This window comes from Heloderma suspectum, chromosome 17, assembly GCF_057233095.1.
Source record: "Heloderma suspectum isolate Gila_16-S chromosome 17, 16-S_ref, whole genome shotgun sequence".
In the NCBI taxonomy this organism is placed as follows: Eukaryota; Metazoa; Chordata; class Lepidosauria; order Squamata; family Helodermatidae; genus Heloderma; species Heloderma suspectum.
This window is the reverse complement of record NC_139474.1, coordinates 11,560,823-11,579,872: the sequence shown is the minus strand read 5'-3', so window position 1 is coordinate 11,579,872 and position 19,050 is coordinate 11,560,823. Positions and strand designations below refer to the sequence as shown.

General features: G+C 49.1%; 1 protein-coding gene across 2 annotated transcripts; it reads right to left on the bottom strand.

Moving 5' to 3' along the window:
* Nucleotides 1-885: 885 nt before the first annotated feature.
* PKLR (pyruvate kinase L/R) lies at nucleotides 886-18,557 on the bottom strand. Of its 2 annotated transcripts, none has more exons than XM_084823914.1 (11): nucleotides 18,518-18,557; nucleotides 15,100-15,279; nucleotides 12,895-12,986; nucleotides 11,047-11,178; nucleotides 9,796-9,982; nucleotides 8,660-8,930; nucleotides 7,895-8,045; nucleotides 7,570-7,722; nucleotides 3,820-3,986; nucleotides 2,133-2,314; nucleotides 886-1,137 (listed from the first exon to the last, which is right to left on the bottom strand). In XM_084823914.1, the coding sequence occupies exons 2-11, from the start codon at nucleotides 15,251-15,253 to the stop codon at nucleotides 1,031-1,033; spliced, it is 1,596 nt and encodes a 531-aa protein (XP_084680040.1). In that variant the 5' UTR covers nucleotides 15,254-15,279; nucleotides 18,518-18,557; the 3' UTR covers nucleotides 886-1,030. The 2 variants fall into 2 exon arrangements, with proteins under 2 accessions (XP_084680040.1, XP_084680038.1); XM_084823912.1 differs by having other exon boundaries at nucleotides 18,522-18,557.
* Between the last annotated feature and the right edge of the window lie 493 nt (nucleotides 18,558-19,050).

The following is a 19,050-nucleotide window of genomic DNA, read 5'->3' as shown; positions in this document are numbered from 1 at the left end:
TGTGGGCCACCTGATGTTTTGTCCTACATCTCCCATCCGCCGTAGCCAGCATAGCCAATGGTGAGAGCTGCAGGCCAAAACACCTGAGGGCCTCCAGTTGCCCACCCCTGCACTACAGCGGCAACCCAAGCCATTTAGCTTCGTGAGGCAAAGGACAAGCTGCCCCCGCCCCATTCCACGAACAGAAGTCAACCAGACTAGCAGCTGAACCCCGTTGTACCGCTGGCAATGGGACAGGGTTCTCTGCCACACCTGAGACCAGCATGCCAGCTGCGGGGACGCAGGATCGGCGGTGTGGCTCTGACCCCCAATGTTCAAATAATATCCTCCAAATCACGGGCAGAGGGGGAAACCCAAAGGTAGCTGTGCTGCCCATAAAAACAATTCCAAAATCCATCTTAGTGTAATACCTTTATTAGGTCGACCAAAAGATCAGAAAAATGGTACATGCTTTCCTCTCGAAAGCTTGCATTATTCTTTCCTGATGTTGTGGCTGACCTAAGAGAAGTATTACACTAAGACGGATTTTCAAATTGAATTGTCCATCTCTGGAGTTTATCTCCCTCCCGCAGGGGGAAGGTATGTGTCTGTGACTCTCTAGACTAGGATTAAGCAACCTGATGCCTTCCAGCTGTTCGGGACTACAACCCCCATAACCCCTGGCTTTTGGCCAGGGCTGATGGGAGTTGTAGTCCATAACATCTGGAGGTCGCCGGGTTGCCTGCCTCTGCTCTAGACGTTAGCTCGTTTCAAGTGGATGGACACCGCTTGTTTCTTCCATATATCCATGTACAGCTGGCTTGTTTCACACCCACCGTGGCTGCTGAGGTCTGTTTTGAACAGAGCACCACTGCTAGAAGGACAATGACATTTTCCAAATATATCTTTAACCAGAGATAAAAGATCTTTAAAAACCATGGAGGACAAAGCTGGGGCGGAGTCAAGCGTTACAACACAGAGCAGGCAGAGTGCAGCAACGGTGGGCAGGACACGGCCATCTCCCTCTACAGCCTGGGGGCCCCGGCTGCCCTCATGGAACCTGTTGCACCCGCATGATGTTGGTGTAGCCGGCTCCGGGTCTCCAGCCAGTCACCACAATGACCACGTCCTGGGAGCGCAGGAACCCTCGCACGCGGCCTGTGGTGGGGCGAAAAGCAGGAGAGGGGACGGGAAAGAGGAATGGGGAAAAGGAGATCCAGAGGTTCCATTACCCGATATTCAGAGCGGCAGCGGCAGTCATCCCCTCCAGATCAGATGAGTGTTGAGGGACCCAACGTCTCTGGAGGGCACATTTGCACATTTGAGTGCCACGGGTGCTCTCACAAAATGGTTGCCATGAGGCGGGGGTCTTGCCCAGTCATAAAATGGCTGCCATGGTGGGTCACAAAACGCTCATTTCCCAGAAGCCAAAGTGGCGAGGTGAAAGGAAACGTAACTTGCCCAAGAACCAAAGCTCAAGGCAGAGCTGGAAGCACAAGACTACCCTTTTCAACCCAAAGAAAGATGGTGCGAGATGGCAGCGCTTCGCCTTGAAGCGTGCCAGCCTCCCGGTTTTTTAAAAAACACTTTTTACTTTCAAAAAATTATAAATAAAATAAAAATTGGGAAGGCAAGGAGCCCAGCAGGGACCAAACGTGGTGTCTGTAGACATATTAGAGTTGGCTTCCAGTGCCTGCCTTGTCCCAAGCCAGGGATGAGTTAGGGCCCACACTTTTCTGGCCGGCTTCTAATGCCTAAGGAGCTGCAGGAGAAGCAGTATTATTATTATTATTATTATTATTATTATATTTATATCCCGCCTTTTTCCCAATACTGGGACTCAAGGCAGCTTTACAACATTAAAACTTATACAATTAAAACCTATAAATAGAAGTATAAATAGAAGTATACAAAAGTTAAAAATATGATTAAATCATCAATAATGTTAAAGTTATATAAAATATCAGAACGTAATTCAACAGGTGCCGTGCCTTCTGGCAAGGAGATGCCGTGACAAAGGGCTGTACCTGTGGGATATCTGCCTGCCATAGAGCAGAGAAAAAGGCACAGGAGCCCTGTCAGAGGGGGAGAACAGTTAACAGTCCTAGGGCAGGGCAGGTCCTGGGTAGCACCCGGAACGCTACAAACCTCACCTATCTCGATGCCAAATTGCACCCGCCGGTCGACGTCGTCAGCCCACACCTCCTGCTTGGCGCCGCGCCACACGACTGGGAAGACGCCGCGGCTGAGGTGAGCCTGGCGGGCCACCTGCTCGTTGCGGGTCACCGCGATGATGAGGGCCCGGGGCCGGTAGCGAGACAGCAACTGCGCAGACCTGAATCGAGGGAGGAACAGAGATAAGGGCCTGCTCCCCAGACTTGGGAGCATTCGCATTGAAGACCCTCCGCCTGGGATTCGAAGCAATCAGGACTCCTGGACTCTCTCCACAGCAATGGACGTGTCGTGAGAGTCTCAGACTGAACATGAGTTTTCCCCAGCCAGGATTCTTCGGCTCTCCATTGTTAGCGCTGGCAAGAGCTTAGTGGGTTGGGGCATGTAGGTTCTGGGGTATGTAGGTGCTGGGCCAAGTGGTGAGCTCACAGCAGAGGCGTGATTTGCACCCAGGATCTCCTGCCTCTCATGTCTCATTTGCTTAGCGCAGGAATGGGAAACCTCTGGCCTCAACATGTCACTACAAATGTCATTACAACTCCCACTAGCCCCGGGCAGCATGGCCAATGGCATTCAGGGATTATGGGAGTTGTACTCCAACATCTTCTGGAGGATCACAGGCTCCCCATCCTAGTCTTGTCGATGACAGAATAAGCATCTCTACACCTTCCTAAAATCCCGCATTTAAAACGGGGCTTTCTACTTCTGTTTTAAATGCAGGATCACGACGGACTCCATGCGCTTCCTTCCCCGCCTTCCCCTGCTCCTTTCCCCCCTTATCTGAGTCTTCCATATGTTTCATTATACAGCCACTAGATGGCGCTGTGGTCTAGCTCTTCTTATTGTGAGTTTTCCTCTTTTCACAAGGGAACTCCAGCAGACCTCAACCGTGGTACTTTGATAGCTCATTATCTCCGATCTTCTTAAAAATGGAATGAAGGTTATTGAGTGCGGGAGATGCCCTGGAGGTTGACGACGTCATCTAAAGGGCCCACAAACTTCCACGAGTAACCAATCTCAATAGCAGATTAAAAGCTCTGTGTGAAGAAGCCTTACACCTGTTCTCTATGAACAAGGGTAGGGAGAGTTGCAGGATCTCCTTCTTTACTAGAACCCCGAGATTCACCAACTGGAGCCCGGTCCCAAAGATGTACTCTTGGAATTAAAGAATTCAGAGTCCAGCAATTTTGTTTTGAGGACCAGAACTGAACCAGAGCTCACACTCCTTCCACACAAAAATCTACTTCTGCTTACCCCAAGCTGCCTTCATTTCAGCAGTACGATTAAGGGGTGGTTGGGAGGAATATTTATGGTCAAAAAGTTGGGATCACCCAGAGATCTACTGGGAGATCCCAATCTCCCTTTTGCCCGCCCCTGGATTCAGGTGACTGGATCCAGTTTGTAAGATGGTGAACTGCTCAGACAACTTCGGCTATGGGGCGGTGTAGAACTACAATAAATGAAAGGAAAGGAAATGGTTGCAGTCTTCCTCCAACCTGCCACCCTCCAGATGTGTTGGACTGCAACTCCCATCACCTCAAGCCATGAAGGGTGGGGATGATAGGAACTGTAGTCCAACATCATCTGGAGGGTGGCAGGTTGAGGGAGGCTGCTTTACAAGCCAGCTGGCCCCCTCCGAGCATCTCTTGCATCAGCCGCCATCCTTACCTGCCAGAGGTTGTGAGGACAATAATGGCAGCCGCGCAGCACTTGAACGAGGCCTCCACGGCACCGATGGCTGTCACCTCGGTGGGGTCCTGGCTCAGTGGGGTCAGGCGGCGCAGCTCCTGGAAGAGCTGCTGGTGGTACATGGCTGCTTCAGCCTCTCGGGCGATCTGTGGGCAACAGGAGCAGAGTGGTCCATTTGGAAGTGCCGTTGCTCCTCTGGCCGTCTCCAGATCCACACCCCCAGGGAGAGGCCAAACATGCTGACCCATATCAGCAAGCCACTTCCAGCCGTTTTCATCTCCGGCAGGAGCAGGTCTTTTGTAGAGCTAGCGGTTCTAAATTGCCCATTCAAGGCCAAACCGTCCCAACAAGCTTTGCATTACAACAGGGAACAGTCAGAAGAAACAGGGAAGTCTGAGAGGGGAGGCAGATGATGTCTGCGTCCGTCCGTGCTAATCCAAGAGTGCAAGTGAGCCCTCTGTCCACTCAACCACTGTTGGGTAAGGAATGTAGGAAACTCCAGCCTATTTCTCCATCTTGGCCTGTATTGTCTACCTGTGCAAGCACCGAGTCATTGCTGACTCCTGGAGGGACGCTGCTTTTGCTGGCGTTTTCATGGCAGACTATAGCAGGGTGGTTTGCCATTGCCTTCCCCAGTCGTGACTACCTTTCCCCCAGCAAGCTGGGTACTCATTTTACCCACTTCGGAAGGATGGAAGGCTGAGTCGACCTGAGCCGGCTACCTGGGACCCGGCTTCCGCTGGGATTGAACTCAAAGTTGTGGGGAGAGTTTCGGTTGCAATACTGCCGCCTACCACTCTGTGCCACGAGGCTCCTTGTCTACAGCACCACTTCAAGGTCATGGCCAAGTAAGAGTTTTTCCAAGCTCCCTGCTCCTTTTGACTGGAGATACCTGGACCTGGGACCTTCTACATGCAGAACAGGGACTCTATTACCCCTCCAAAATTATAATATCTCTGAATCAACTCACAGTGCCCAGATCATCAGTCCACCTAGCCCAATATTGTCTACTTGCCATAATACATGTGTTACCTCTCTAAGGTGGCAGAAGACTCTGGGCTTCTCCACATCGCGCTTTTTATCCCACAACTTTACCAGGGCTTCTGCTTCCGGATTCTTTGCAGGATTAAGGATGGCTCCTTCACACGCATGTCCTCTTTTTCCCCCAGGGATTGCGTTTATATGCAAGTTCTATATGTTTCATTATACAGCCACTAGATGGTGCTGCTGTTATAGCATAACTCCATCCTTACACACTTAGCTTCAAATCTATTCAAACGGCCATTTTTTAGAGAGCTCATTATCCCTGTTGCAAATAAAGCCACAGAAATGGTCACAAAGAACAGAAGAGGCCCTGGAATGTGACGACGTCATGTAAAGGATGCGCAAAGTTCCATGAGTCACCAATCTCGATCGCAGGATAAAAGCCCCGTGTGGAGAAGCTGTTGTTTTTGCTTAAATGTCCTTGTTCTCCCTATGCCTTTTTTCTTTTTTATCCTGTCTATTAGCCTGTAACCCTACGAGCAGACGTTGTGTTGTTCTTTAGCCTACAGTCCCAAGCACACTTATTAGGAAGTAAGTCCCATTGGAAACAGTGGGATTTACTTCTGAGTAAGCACACACAGGATTGCATTGCACTACATCTTTGTACTGGGCTCAAAACAGCAGCAGCAGCGAAGTTTAGGGGTGCGTGCCAATCGCTATGTAGCCAAAATGGCACCACCCAGGAAGACAAGACATGTATCCGCATGCTTGCAGGAGCCTCAAGTATGTATGTATGTATGTATGTATTTCATTTCTATACCGCCCAATAGCCGAAGCTCTCTGGGCGGTTCACAGAAATGAAAATGTTTTGCAGAAGGAGGGGAAAAATAGTGACAGAAAATAACTGTCAAGGGATAACCCCCCCTCCAAAAAAAAACAGAAAGCTGCCAGTCTGTGCAGACATGTGGTCAGGTGGAAGAAAGGAGAGGAGACAGGAGCAGAGATCAGACCTGGAAGTGCAGCCAAGTTGCCCACTCAAGAGCCTGAGCTGAAGGCAGAGAACGATTGTGCAGCAGATGGAGAAGGAGGGTTGAGGAGAGAGGAGAAAGTGGAGGAGGGAGGGGGAGAGCAGGAAGTGGACACTGAAATGCTGGGTGCAGGGAGACATGAGACTGGGGAAGGGCAGGGTTTGGGTTGGGCACAAAACACACTTCCAAAAGTGTCGGGGGCAACACAAATGAGGACTGGGCTCAGTAGCCATGAGATGCTGACCATCAGCTGGAGAAGAGAAATGGAAAACTGAAGTAGGGGATGGAATGGAGTTTACTGGAGGAGGACATGTCTTTGTAAACCTTTGTGGCTTTCAGTTTTTGTGAACCACCCAGAGAGTTTTGGCTGTTGGGCAGTATAGAAATGGAATGAATGAATGGGTGGCTGGAACCCTGACCAGGAGCACGGCACGCTGCGACATAGTTTTGCAGCTCCCACTTGTAATTATGGCAATCACAAAGCAACTATGATTGATAATTATTAGTTATTCGCTATTATTAGTTGTTATTATTAGTTAATAATAACTAATATTAGTTAATAATATTGTTGTCGTTCAGTCATGTCCGACTCTTCGTGACCCCATGGACCATAGCACGCCAGGCCTTCCTGTCCTCCACTCTCTCCTGGAGCGTGCTCAAGTCCATATTCATTACATCAGTGATGCTATCTAGCCATCTCATCCCCTGCCGTCCCCTTCTCCTTCTGCCTTCAGTCTTTCCAGCATCAGGGTCTTTTCCAGGGAGTTTTCTCTTCGCATTAGGTGGCCAAAATATTTGAGCTTCAGCTTCAGTATCTGTCCTTCCAATGAGCACTCAGGGTTGATTTCCTTGTCTCTGCAGGTGATGTCTCTGCTTCAGACTATGCTGTCTAGGTGTGCCATAGCTTTCCTCCCAAGGAGCAAGCGTCTTTTAATTTCATGGCTACAGTCACCGTCTGCGGTGATCTTGGAGCCCAAGAAAATAAAATCTGTCACTGCTTCCATTTCTTCCCCTTCCATATGCCAGGAAGTGATGGGGCCAGATGCCATGATCTTAGTTGTTTTAATGTTGAGTTTCTAACCAGCTTTTGCACTCTCTACTTTCACCCTCAACAAGAGGCTCTTTAGATCCTCTTCGCTTTCTGCCATTAGGGTGGTATCGTCTGCGTATCTGAGGTTGTTGATAATTCTCCCGGCAATCTTAATTCCAACCTGTGATTCATCCAGCCCGGCGTTTCTCATGATGTACTCTGCATATAAGTTAAATAAGCAGGGCGACAATATGCAGCCTTGTCGTACTCCTTTCCCAATTTTGAACCAATTGGTTGTTCCATGTCTGGTTCTTACTGTTGCTTCTTGGCCCTCATACAGGTTTCTCAGGAGACAGGTAAGGTGGTCTGGTACTCCAATCCCTTTAAGAATTTGCCAGAGTTTGTTGTGATCCACACAATCAAAAGCTTTAGCGTAGTCAATGAAGCAGAAATAGACTTTTTTTAGTTAATAATTAATATCATTAGTTGTTATTAGTTATTAATTATTAGTTACCAGTTATTATTAGTTTTGCAGCTTCCACTTGTAATTATGACAACAACAACAACAGCTGTGATTAATAATGATCAACAGTCGAAGAGACTTGTTTTTATACTTCTGGTCTCTGTTGTTTCCCACCGAGTCCGTCATTCAGTTTGCTGGCTTTAAGGGAAGACCTGGAGACGTACCGCATGTTGCATCAGCACAGCCTCCACCGGATAGGCGCCCTTTGCGGTCTCCCCGGACAGCATGATGCAGTCGGCCCCGTCCAATACTGCGTTGGCTACGTCGCTGCTCTCCGCCCTCGTGGGCCGGGGCTTCTTGATCATGCTCTCCAGCATCTGCCAGGGAGAAAAGGAGAGCAGGACTGGAAGCGCCATGGGGCAGTCGCTGTTCTGCGATGTGTCATGCGCAGTCAACAGCTCTGAATCAGAGGTATGGAACCTCAGGTCAACCCAGTCAGCTGGGTTGGAGTTAGGCTGTCTGGGCGCGCCCCTGCTCCTTGGAGCTCACCTGGGTGGCACATATAACAGGCTTCCCAGCACGGTTGCAACGGCCAATCATCATCTTCTGAGCCAGGAAGACTTTCTCGGCAGGGATTTCAATGCCCAAGTCACCGCGGGCCACCATGATGCCGTCGCTGGCTTCCAGGATCTCATCAAACCTGCCAGGAAGCAAGAGGAGCTGACACCAGGGCCAAATGCGGGGCGTGGCTGTTGCTGTCTTTACAAGAGAAAGACTATCCTGGATGGAGAACTCTGGCCTCTCTCCAGGTGCCATCACAGTCTGACTAAATGGTATGTTCAAGGCTGATTTATGCTGAGTCAAACCGTTGGCCCGTCTTGCCCAGTAGTAGTAGTAATAATAATAATAATAATAATAATAATAATAATAATAATAATAGAGAATTGCACAATGGTGGATTCTAAACCAAAAAGACCAAGTTTTGTTTAGGGCAGCCTCCCCATCCTGGTGCCCTCCAGTTGTTTTGGACTACAACTCTCAGCATTCCTGACCATTGCCTGTGCTGGCTGGGGCTGATGGGAGTTGAAATGCAAAACATCTGGAGGGCATCAAATTGGGGAAGGCTGGTCTAGAGGTTGTCATGGATGTGCAGAATATCAGCACTGATGTTTTCTCCAGTCCACAACAGCCCTGAGGATAAGGAAGGGCCAAGCAAAGAGGTGGGTGGGTGCCTTCCCTGCCCCCTCCCACCAAGATCCCTAGATGAGAACCAGGGTCAGGCAAGCACACAGAGAGTCAGAGGCTGGCCATTACTTTTTGACCCCCTCGTGGTTTTCGATCTTGCTGATGATCTTGATGGCGCGGCCGCGCTCTCCCAGCACCTGCCGGATCGCCGCCACGTCGCCGGCCTTGCGGATGAAAGAGGCGAAGATGATGTCAATGCCCTGCTCCAGGCCAAACTGCAGGTCCTGGATGTCTCGCTTCGACACAGCTGGCAGGTCCACCTCGGCCCCTGGCAGGTTCACTCCCTTGCGGCTGCAAAGTATCCCTCCGTTCTCCACCTCCACCACACAGCCATCGGTGCCTATAAGTTTGGGAGGAGACGCACGCATAAGCTGGGTTGTGCACAGTGCTGCTTCTCATCGTTGCTTCTGAGTAGGGTTGGAGAGAGGGGGCAGGTGGTTGTGGGGACACCCATAGAAAGGGGTGGATTTTGGATGCTTTTCTACGTGGCTCCGAGATTTTTTTTGGTATTATTTTTGTGTAGTTAGAAACAGCTTACATCGAAAGATGCTGCTGATGATGATTTTGTGAGGCTGTGTGTATTCCCTCTTCTTTCCACCCACTGTTTTGCACTCATGAGCTTAATGTCACCTGATTCTTTGTGCAAAGGAGTGCTTTTGTACAGCGGTGTGAATTCCCCCCCTCCCACTTTGCACTCCTGATCTTAAAGTTCATGTGCCTCGGTTCCCCCTTTCAGTGGTATGGGTAGCTGGAATTTGGGAATTCAAAAGGCCACCCCACCTCTGGTAGCCCCTTGGCTCTGCCTTGGGTTCCTTGCAAGAGGGAAAAGGGCAGGATATAAATGTCGTAATAAATAAAATACTTAAATAAAATGAGGGGGTGGGGAAAGGAAGGCTAAAAGGAAAAGAGGGGCAAAGGAGGAAAGAAAAGCTGGTGGCGAGGAACCAAAGTATTATATGGCCTTCAGAAAAAGGCAGAAGCACAATCATCATAATCTCAGCTGCTGTTTTTGAGAACAGACCCACATCCAGTAGACTGAACTGGCCACCATAACCATCAGCATTATCAGTGGGGTGTGCTGTCCAGGGCGCTGAGCTAAACGGAGGTGCCAGATTGAGGGGGAAGGGAGCCGGAGGAGCACATCCTTATGGAGAGCAGCTGGCGAAAGGGGGCTTCTAACCCGGGAGAAGGAGGGCGATACATACGGATGTCTCTGACCAATAAGGAGATGAGGCCATCATCAATGAAGATCCGGCCGCCGACCTTGACCACTTTGGGCAAGTTGGCATAGTCCACCCAGACAGTGTGTTGGTCGCAACGCTCCCTGAACACCGGGTCTGTGGTGACGATCAGCCGGGATCCTTTCACCAGCTCCACCTCTTTGTCCTCGCCCTGTAGAAGGCAGGATCAGGCCACACCACATCCATGTCCACAAGAACGGTTATTTCATGACAAAGGGAATACTGCTACTTTTGATGTATTAAATTATCAGTTGGTTAGATTCAAGGAATAAAAATATTTTGCTTGACCACAAAGGTCCCCTGATTAATTGGACAGTGCACTTGTTTTAAGTAAAAAAGATTAAGTACTTATGAAAACTGCTGGTGGCGTCATGCACCACAGGCTGCATAAAAAGATGCTTTCTACTGAGTCAGCGCCTTGGTCCACCTAGCCCAGTATTGTCGACACTGACTGGCAGCAGCGGCTCTCCAGGGTTTCACGCAGGGGCTCTTTCCCTGGCCTGCCAGGAGATGCCAAGGACCGAACCTGTAACCTCATGCATGCAAAGCAGGTGCTGTCCCACTGAGCTACAGCCTTTCTTGGAAGAGGCATTCTCATACAGCAGGGGATGCCTCTTTTAAGATGGTGCCCGCCACAGAATATACCTCTACTATCTAAAAACAGGGGTGGATGATCAGCAGGCCTTCCAGATGTTGTTGGACTACAACTCCCATCTTCTCTGAGCTCTGCCTATGCTGTTTGTGGCTGATGGGAGTTGGAGTCCAACAATATCTAAAAACAAGGGGAATGTGGGAGGGGGTCCCTTTCAAAAGTATTGTTTTAGTCCTATGCAAAGGCAGCGTTCTACAACCTGGTGGCCTCCAGATGTGTTGGGTTACAACTCCCATAATCCCCAGCCACACTGTCTATCAGCAACTCTCCAGGGTTACAGACGGGGGTCTTTTTTGGACCTACCTGGAGATGCTGAGGATCAAACCTACGACCTGCTGCACGCAAAGTGGGTGCTCTACCGACTCGGCCCTACCATATTTCCCCTAATAGTAAAGATTCCAGTCTATTATGGAACTAGAAGTCCAACACATCTAGGGGGCGGCAGGTGGGGAAAGGCCGTGCAAAAGTATGAAGATCTAACCAGTCAATTAAAGCTGATCCATGGACAAGGATCTCTTTAATCAGGGGGCAGCTCTAAACCTGATCACTGGCACCCGTCTTACCCCTTTGATGAGGCCAGTGCGGATTTCCGGCCCCTTGGTATCCAGCGCGATGGCCACAGGTCGAAAGAAAACAGGGTTGGAGGCAAAGCTCTGGGTGGCCTCCCGAATATTTACAATGGATCCTGCGTGGTACTGAAACAGAGAAGAAAAATCAAGTGGTGGAGGCAGGATTCTTCTAGATCCTACTCAAGAGACTCCAGAAAACCTGGGAACTCCTCAGGAGAATGGAGAAGCCACACAGTTGGAGGAGCAACAGGCTAAACCCAACGTTGTGCTAGCGCTGGGGTCTCTGACATGGTGCTTGTGGGCGCAAGGGACCTTAGAGGTCATCTAGTCCAACTCTGCCCCCCATGCCCAGTACAGGAACTGCAATGCAGGATGCAACTACAGAATCCCTGATGGATGGATGTCTGCCCTCTGCTTAAACAACTCCAGTGCAGAGAGCCCACCACCTCCCAAAGCAGCCTGCTCCACTGTCAAACAGCTCTTATCCATGGAAAATGCCTCCTAATGGCTCTACAGGGGAAGCAGAGCAATTCCAGCAGCCCTGCTGTCCCCCCTCTTCCTTCCCCATTCCTTTTTCCTTGTGAGTCATATTTTAGTAGATTGCAAGCCTGCAGGCAGGGACTGTCTAGTTTTACGGATTGCACGAAAGCCTTTTTTGGCTGAGGAGCGGGATAAAAATACGTCAAATAAATGAAATAATGCTTAGCCAAAATCTCCTTCCCCACATTTTCCACCCATTGTTTCTCTTTGTACACATTTTAAAATGTATTGTGTTTCATTTATTTATTACATGTATATCCCGCCTTTTTGCCTCCTGCAAGGAACCCAAAGCGGCTCACATTCTCCTCCTCCATTTTTATCCTCACAACATTCCTGTGAGGTAGGTTAGGCTGAGAGTCAGTGATTGACTCAAAGTCACCCAGTGAGCTTCATGGCTGAGTGGGGACTAGAACCTGGGTCTCCTGAGGCCCAGTCCATCACTCTCACCACTACACCACATTGGCTAATTGATTTTAAAGATTAAATTTCCCAGAGGGGAAAAAATGAACAACAGTGTACTAAGCATCCAAGTTATACCAGCCTTCTCTCTTCCTTGTGTCAACAAAAATGGGTTGCCAATCATTATAATTTGCTGACTCTTCCCAAACTGTTTAAGGGAGCAACCCCATAGTCCCTGAGAGAACGTCCCAGGGACATAGGATTTTTCAGATCCCCCCTCCCAAAGCTGTAGACATTCCTATGACTTCAAGAGGGGGACTCTGAGATCTAACCCCTCCCCACGCCCACACTCCCTTGCAGCTGCAACAGAAAGAACCAGGGTGCCTGCTTTCAGAGGTTGCAAAAGTGACCTTGGATGACCTCATAGAGGTAAAAAAGGGGTGTTCTGGTGGGAGGGGAGGGGACAGGAGGGGAGGAGAGAAGAGAGGCTGGGATCCACTCTATCCTGTGGCTTCTTGGGCCCGCCCCCACCAGTGCAACTTCTCTAGATGGTTTCAGACACCTGTCTAGAGGGAAAATTACAAAAGGAGGATGGACAGGCGAATATTGCCTCTGTCATTCCTCCCACCCTGCCAACAGCATCTCATCTGGCAGGACACTCAGAAGTCTCCGAGATTGGAAGCTTCCGTCTAGTGGGTGGCAATCTCATAGGACTGCACCCTAGACCACTTCCACTGTTGCCGAAAGTTAGCACAAGAACATCCATGATTTCTACTAGTCCCGAATACGTACTACAGGTTTCTTTATATTGTCGGCATTCGACCCTCCTGCTCTGCCCTGGAGAAGATCCCCCTGCTTCTGCAATGCCTTCAGAAGGAGATCCTCCCCTCCATTCCCAAATACCTCGTGCGAGCCGTGCGAGAAGTTCAGCCGTGCAATGTTCATCCCAGCCTTGATCATCTCACGCAGCATTTCCACCGAGCGAGAAGCAGGACCTGGAAGCAGAGGGCATAGGAGTTTTCAGCACCCCAGCAGAGCACAGACCCAAATCAACCTTTCCTCCCCGTTGGCCTGGTTTTCACGCAACAGCAAGCCGCGGTGGGCGTGTTTCCCCATGGGGCTTGCGGTTTTGCATCTTTAAAATGCAAGCTGTGATGGGGGTGTGCTGCTCTGCAGCTTGTCGCTACGGCCTTCCCCACTACGGTCAGATGTACTGTATTTCTATTGAAATTATGAGAATTATTTCTAAATTTGCCTCTAATGTAACTTAGCATGTGCAAATTGTATGCAAATTGGTCTCCTCTTTTGTCCGCTATTCTGGTAATTCATAAGTGAATATAACAGCATAAGAAGAGCCCTGCTGGATCAGACCAAGGGTCCGCCGAGTCCAGCATTCTGTTCAAACAGCAGCCAACCAGCTGCCCACGGGAAGCCCACATGCAGGACACGAGCGCAACAGCACCCTCCCATCCATGTTCCCCAGCAAATGGTGTACCTAGCCAGACTGCCTCTGAAACTGGGGGTAGCATATAGCCATCAGGACTAGTAGCCATTGATTGCTTTCTCCTCCAGGAATTTGTCCAGTCCCCTTTTAAAGCCATCTAAATTGGGGGCCATCACTACGTCTTGTGGAAGTGAATTCCATAGTTTAAATCTGCACTGTGCAAAGAAGTCCTTCCTTTTATGTGTCCTGGATCTCCTGCAGTCGGCTTCATGGGATGACCCCACTGGGTTCTAGCATTATGAGAGAGGGAGGAAAATGTCTCACGCTCCACTTTCTCCACATCAGGCATAATTCTGAACACCTCTAGCATGTCTCCCCTTACTTGCCTTTTGTCTAAGCTTAGCAGTCCCAGATTGTGTAAACTTCCCTCATAGGGGAAATGCGCCAGCCCCTTGATAATTTTTGGTTCCCCTTTCCTGCACTTTTCCCAACTCTGCAATATCCCTTTTTAGGTGTGGTGACCAAAACTGTACACAGTATTCCAAGTGTGGTCACACCACAGATTTGTGTAAGGACAGGGTGATAGCACCCACAGAATCACAGCATACACAGAGACCTGCCCCTCTAGGGTGGGCACGGTGCCTGCTTTCCTGCAACTTCTTTTGGAGGCCCAGTGCCCAATCCAGACAAACGCTCCATATTCCCACAATGCTCTGCGGCAGCTACCAGCAAGGGATTCATTTTCCCACTGCTGTGTGCACTGAGCGTCTGGAGGAGAGAGCTGGCTTTCCTCCCAGCACCAAACTTCACATCCCCTCCCAGCAATGCTAGGGCAGTCGTGCCCAGAGATTAGAGTCCTTGAGCTAATTGATGTATCTCAGGAACACCTGAATAAACATCTTTAACAGATGGAATAAAAACGACAGCCTTCAGAACATATTTCCGAGTCGCCAGTGAACTTTAGTAGGAGAATTACTACAGAAATTTCTGCAAACATTTTTCATAAGTATGCATAGGCCTATCTGCAGTGTGCAATGATTTAAATATTTTGTTCTTTAATGGTGAAATTCTATGCCATTTTAATTATGTGTTGTCTTGTTATTATTTTATAGCTTCCTGAAGAAGGCCTTAAAATAAAAACAGGCCAAAACACATTGGGCTGTTTAACAAATTTTTAAAAAAACAACATCTCGAGAAGTTTTAGCATCCTGAGACGTTTTCCTTCTATTCGTGGGTCAAACTGGGGGACCGGCTTGCACCTGGCTAGTGGCCTACTTATCTGTCTATTTATTTATTTAGTACCTTGCCTATCCACCCCAGAAAAATGGTGTTCACGGCAGCTTTCAATAAAATCCAGATTAACATAATGTTACTTAAACTACAGCACAAGAATGAATAAACTATATGTAAACAGTGTAGAGAGTTTCCTGTATTAAGCGGTATGTAAGTATTATGAAAATAATAGAAATAAACAGCACACAACCAATTAAAAACAAAGAACAGTTAAACAAACAGCACCCAAGCAATGAAAAACAGAACCTTCAGCAACAGACCAGGTTGCATGCCAAAGGCCAGCCTGAATGAAAATATCTCTGCCTACTGGCAGAGCGGCAACAGAGATGGGGCCCAGCTAGCCTCCCTCGGTGGGGAGTTTCAGAGCCTACCGATGGTGCAAACAATGCCAGTGCTGCGGGCGGTGATGGGCTCGGAGTCGATATCCAGGAGACACAGATGGTCCAGGAAGGTGTCAGCCATGGAGGCCGGCAGCTGCTGTCTCTGGAAGAACGCGGTGCCCAGCTCCTGGGTGAGGGTGGCCATGTCGTCCAGCAGGATCGAGGTGGGGCCTGGGGGAAAACGGAAGGAGATCTGCCTTGGGCAGGAGGGTGGCTGTGGCACTGTGCCCGCAGAGTGCCCACGAACCATGGCGCAGCCTCGTGGATGCGTTCTTCCCTGCCCACCACTTCCATCTGTTGGAGCAGCCCGGGTGACACCCCTGTGCCTTTCCCTCTGGAGGTCTTGCCCCAGACGCACCCTCCATTTTGTCGCTCCTTGCTCCAAATCCTGTAGTCCGGCTGCCCCTCTGAGCCCAGATAGACTCTGCTCCTGCTGCCTGGCCTTCCGACCTCTCCCTCACCCAACCATCCCGCTTTGCCTGGTTAAAAAGTTACCAGCTCGAATCTAAGTCCACAGCATCTAGCAGGAGGCCGCTAGACAAGGTACCTCACTAGGGTTTTATCATCTCCATCATCATTATCAGGACCCCATCAAGATACGTGGCCAGGTGTGTGTGTTTTTAAAGTTATTAATTGGAGTACATACACGTTAGTCCAATGTAAGATAACATTATCTGGTGTATATTTTCTCATCTCCGCTTAATTCCCCCAGCTTCCCCCTTCCTGCTTCCCTTCAATGCAGCCCTTGTAATTCTGAATCCTTTGTAAAACTTCCTCCTGGTTTAACAACTGTGTCTTGTGCGCATGCTTTTAGGCACCTTTACTTGGCCAGCCACCATTCCTGCCTCCATTTTGCAAGAAATCAAATGAATAGGAAGGTCTGAGGGATGATGGGAGGGAGAGAGGGAGAGAGAGGGAGGGGGAGGGAGGGAGAGAGAGGGAGAGGAATCCAGATAAACCTCAATCAGTCCTTCTTTTCTGCTGTATATCTCTACCCAAAATGTCCGTATATTTCTTCATACTTCTCTTCCCTCCTTTGATTTTTATATGCTACTTATTCCTTGTCTGCTAACACTGGCATATCCAGGAATCTATATACCAGGTTCACTTTGATCTTTCCATTTATGCCATCCCTGGCATTTAGCAATCAATGCTGCTCCTGTGATCCAAACTTCTTGTTTCTTTTTTGGTTGGTTGGTTGTTATCAGTTGGAAAGTACTGTAATATATGAATGCTTGAAAAGGCGGACCTCCCTAGGAGGAGATTAAGATGTTTACTCACCTCTTCCCACAATTCAGCAATTGCTGGATGTTCCCAGCACACGTGCGCCAAAGTGCCCATCCGCCCACCACCCCACCTCCAACAAGCGTCAGTAGTATTCCAGTCTGTATGAAAACATTCCCCAGATCCCTACTTGAAGTCTGTGAAGACTTTTCCACATTGAATCAGTCTCAGAGCGGAAGATGTAACATCTAACATACAAGGCACATATTTGCACTGTAAGATAAGTGGAGAAGATAGGCCTCTGCCCTGAAGAGTTTACAAATTTTGGCAGGCACGTCCTATTTGGTAGACAAGTTGCCAACTTATGTTATTGGCCCCTGCTCCTGCGTGCGTACGAAGGCTCACTTCGATATTTCACCAACAAAAACAGGCTCTTGCTTATTAACATACCCAATTCTCAGACCAAAGATTACTTCCTCACCCCTCCAACCCGCCCCCCAACACACACACTCACTATTATACGCTGGCAATGGCTCTATTTTGTCCACTGTATTAATATATTTCATAACAGCATTTCCTCCACTGGATTTAAAAGCCGAGCAAGTTTGTTCTTCATGTGAAACAGGCTTCTGTAATCCAGTGCCCTCCAGGTGTTTTGGACTACTACTCCCTGACCATTGACCCACTGGCTGGGGCTGATGGGAGTTGAAGTCTGAGACATCTGGGGAGCGCCAGGGTGGGGAAAGTGGATGTATAAGGCATACAAGGAAAGGCATATAATTGTCCTGTGCTCCATCATCAATGGTTCAAAATATTATTCAGCACCTTCAGTGCGTGTAAAACTGCCGGCTTAGCATTCACGGCTACTAGAGAGAAGTGTTCATCCACGCCTTCTGAAATTTAACTTCTAAAGCTGCAGGGGAGGGGGTTGAACCTTGACGCAACTCAGCACTAGCAACTCAGGGTCAACACAATAATCTTTTAAACAAGGCATCACTGAAGAGGCAAAATAATAAGAATAACATTAAAATTATTAATAATTATAAATTATTTTTATTAAACTATTATAATAAATAATAATAAACTTTTCAGACTTTACAGTTTTAAACTTTTATATTATATTTTATCATCCTGTATTTTATGGTTTTAATTGTTATGAACCACCCAGAGCTTTAGCTACTGGGCGGCACAGAAATGTAATAAATAAATATTTAAATTGGACAGTGATCTTCCAAAAACCATGAAATTGGGACAACCTGGTTAAATAAGGAGGTATTAGTTGGAGTGTATGTAATGCAGGGGTGTTGAACCTCTTTCAGCCTGAGGGCCAAATGCCATTTCTGGAGAAGCTCTCAGGGGCCACATTCCAGTAGCGGGTGGGAGCCAAGGGCAAAACAGGACGGGAAAAAGGCAAAGGGCCAACATTCCAAAAATGCCAGCCTATTTTAGCTTAAAGCTCTGCCTGCCAGTAACTAAGCCTTAGGAGAAGCATTTCAACCTTTTAGATGGGGGATGCAAAAGGCAGGTAACAACCAAACAATCGGCGGTCGGGGGGGAGGGGGCATGGCCAGGGTGAGTGGGCGTGGCCACCTGGGAAACCCCGGAGACCTATATTGGGACCGGAGGTGGGATGGGTTTGGCCCACCCCTAAGGTTCTGCACCCCTGATGTAACAGCAGTTCAACCTGCAGGCAAAAGGCAAAGGGGCTCTTTTCCATGCTGTAAGAAGTCCTGCCCGCTGAGCTGTTCAGAGAACTGAATGACTGTGGGGCCGGCCCTACCGTGAGACACTGTGAGGTGGCTGCCCCAGGCAAGTGATGCATGAAAGGGCAGCGGCATGCTAGTTGCTTAACTCGTATTATAATGTGTTTGTTTTGCTGCTAGGGGCCAAGAGAGGCACTTGTGGGATTTTCTGCCTCAGCGCAGCCTTGGCCACTATGGTGACACACCTTGACTTGTGGGCATTTGCTGGCCCATCCCAGCAGCAAATTTTCTTGGGCCAGCCCTGTTGCTAAAGGCCCACAAACAGGCCAGGGCTGGGGCCATTTCCTCTGGACTATCAACAACAGATCAGAGCACCCACTGTGTTCCCGGCTACCCTCGGGGAACACCCCTGCAGGGGTGACCGGAACCCTGGCTAAGGCCGAGCACCGGAGCTGGGCAAAAAGGGAAGGAGTTAATCATACCCACCCGCCTTCTGGTGTTTCCTTCGCTGCTTTCTAATCTGGCCTGTGCGGAGCTGCAGGGAACAAGGAAGAGGCAGCGGCAGCGTTACGGCACTGGGCCGGCCCCTTTCAAGCAGAGACTTCCAGCCCAGCAGCGAGTCTGACAGCCAGCCACACCCTGCCTCTGCGGCCTGCTCGCCAGCCAGGCCTTGCATTCCTCTTTTAAAATGCTGCCTTTATGACCCAAGGCTAGCTGAAGATAATTTGCCGCCCAAGGAAGGCAGCAGTTTCAGTTTTCCTGGAGCACTTGCAAGAAAGTAACAATGTAATCCTAAATTCCAGATACCACACGCTTAATCCATTTCCTTCATTCACATTGCACAATCACGCCCCCCTTTCTTGTCTTTTTAATAGCGCCAAAAGTTTACTTCTGAGCGCAAGTTTGCAGCCATCCCTCCTCACTAGGTGGGGCTGCCACATTTCCCTGGGGCGTTTTACAGAAAGCAATGGAAAAATCAAGTGGTTTTCTCATACCCAGTAAGCAACGCCTAATC

Coding starts and splice junctions, on each gene's coding strand:
- PKLR (XM_084823914.1), bottom strand. CDS start 15,253: ATGGCCACCCTCACCCAGGAGCTGGGCACCGCGTTCTTCCAGAGACAG. Junction 8,931..9,795: donor CTTATTGGTCAGAGACATCC/GTATGTATCGCC, acceptor CCAAACTTATAG/GCACCGATGGCTGTGTGGTG. Junction 7,723..7,894: donor CTGTTATATGTGCCACCCAG/GTGAGCTCCAAG, acceptor TCTCCCTGGCAG/ATGCTGGAGAGCATGATCAA.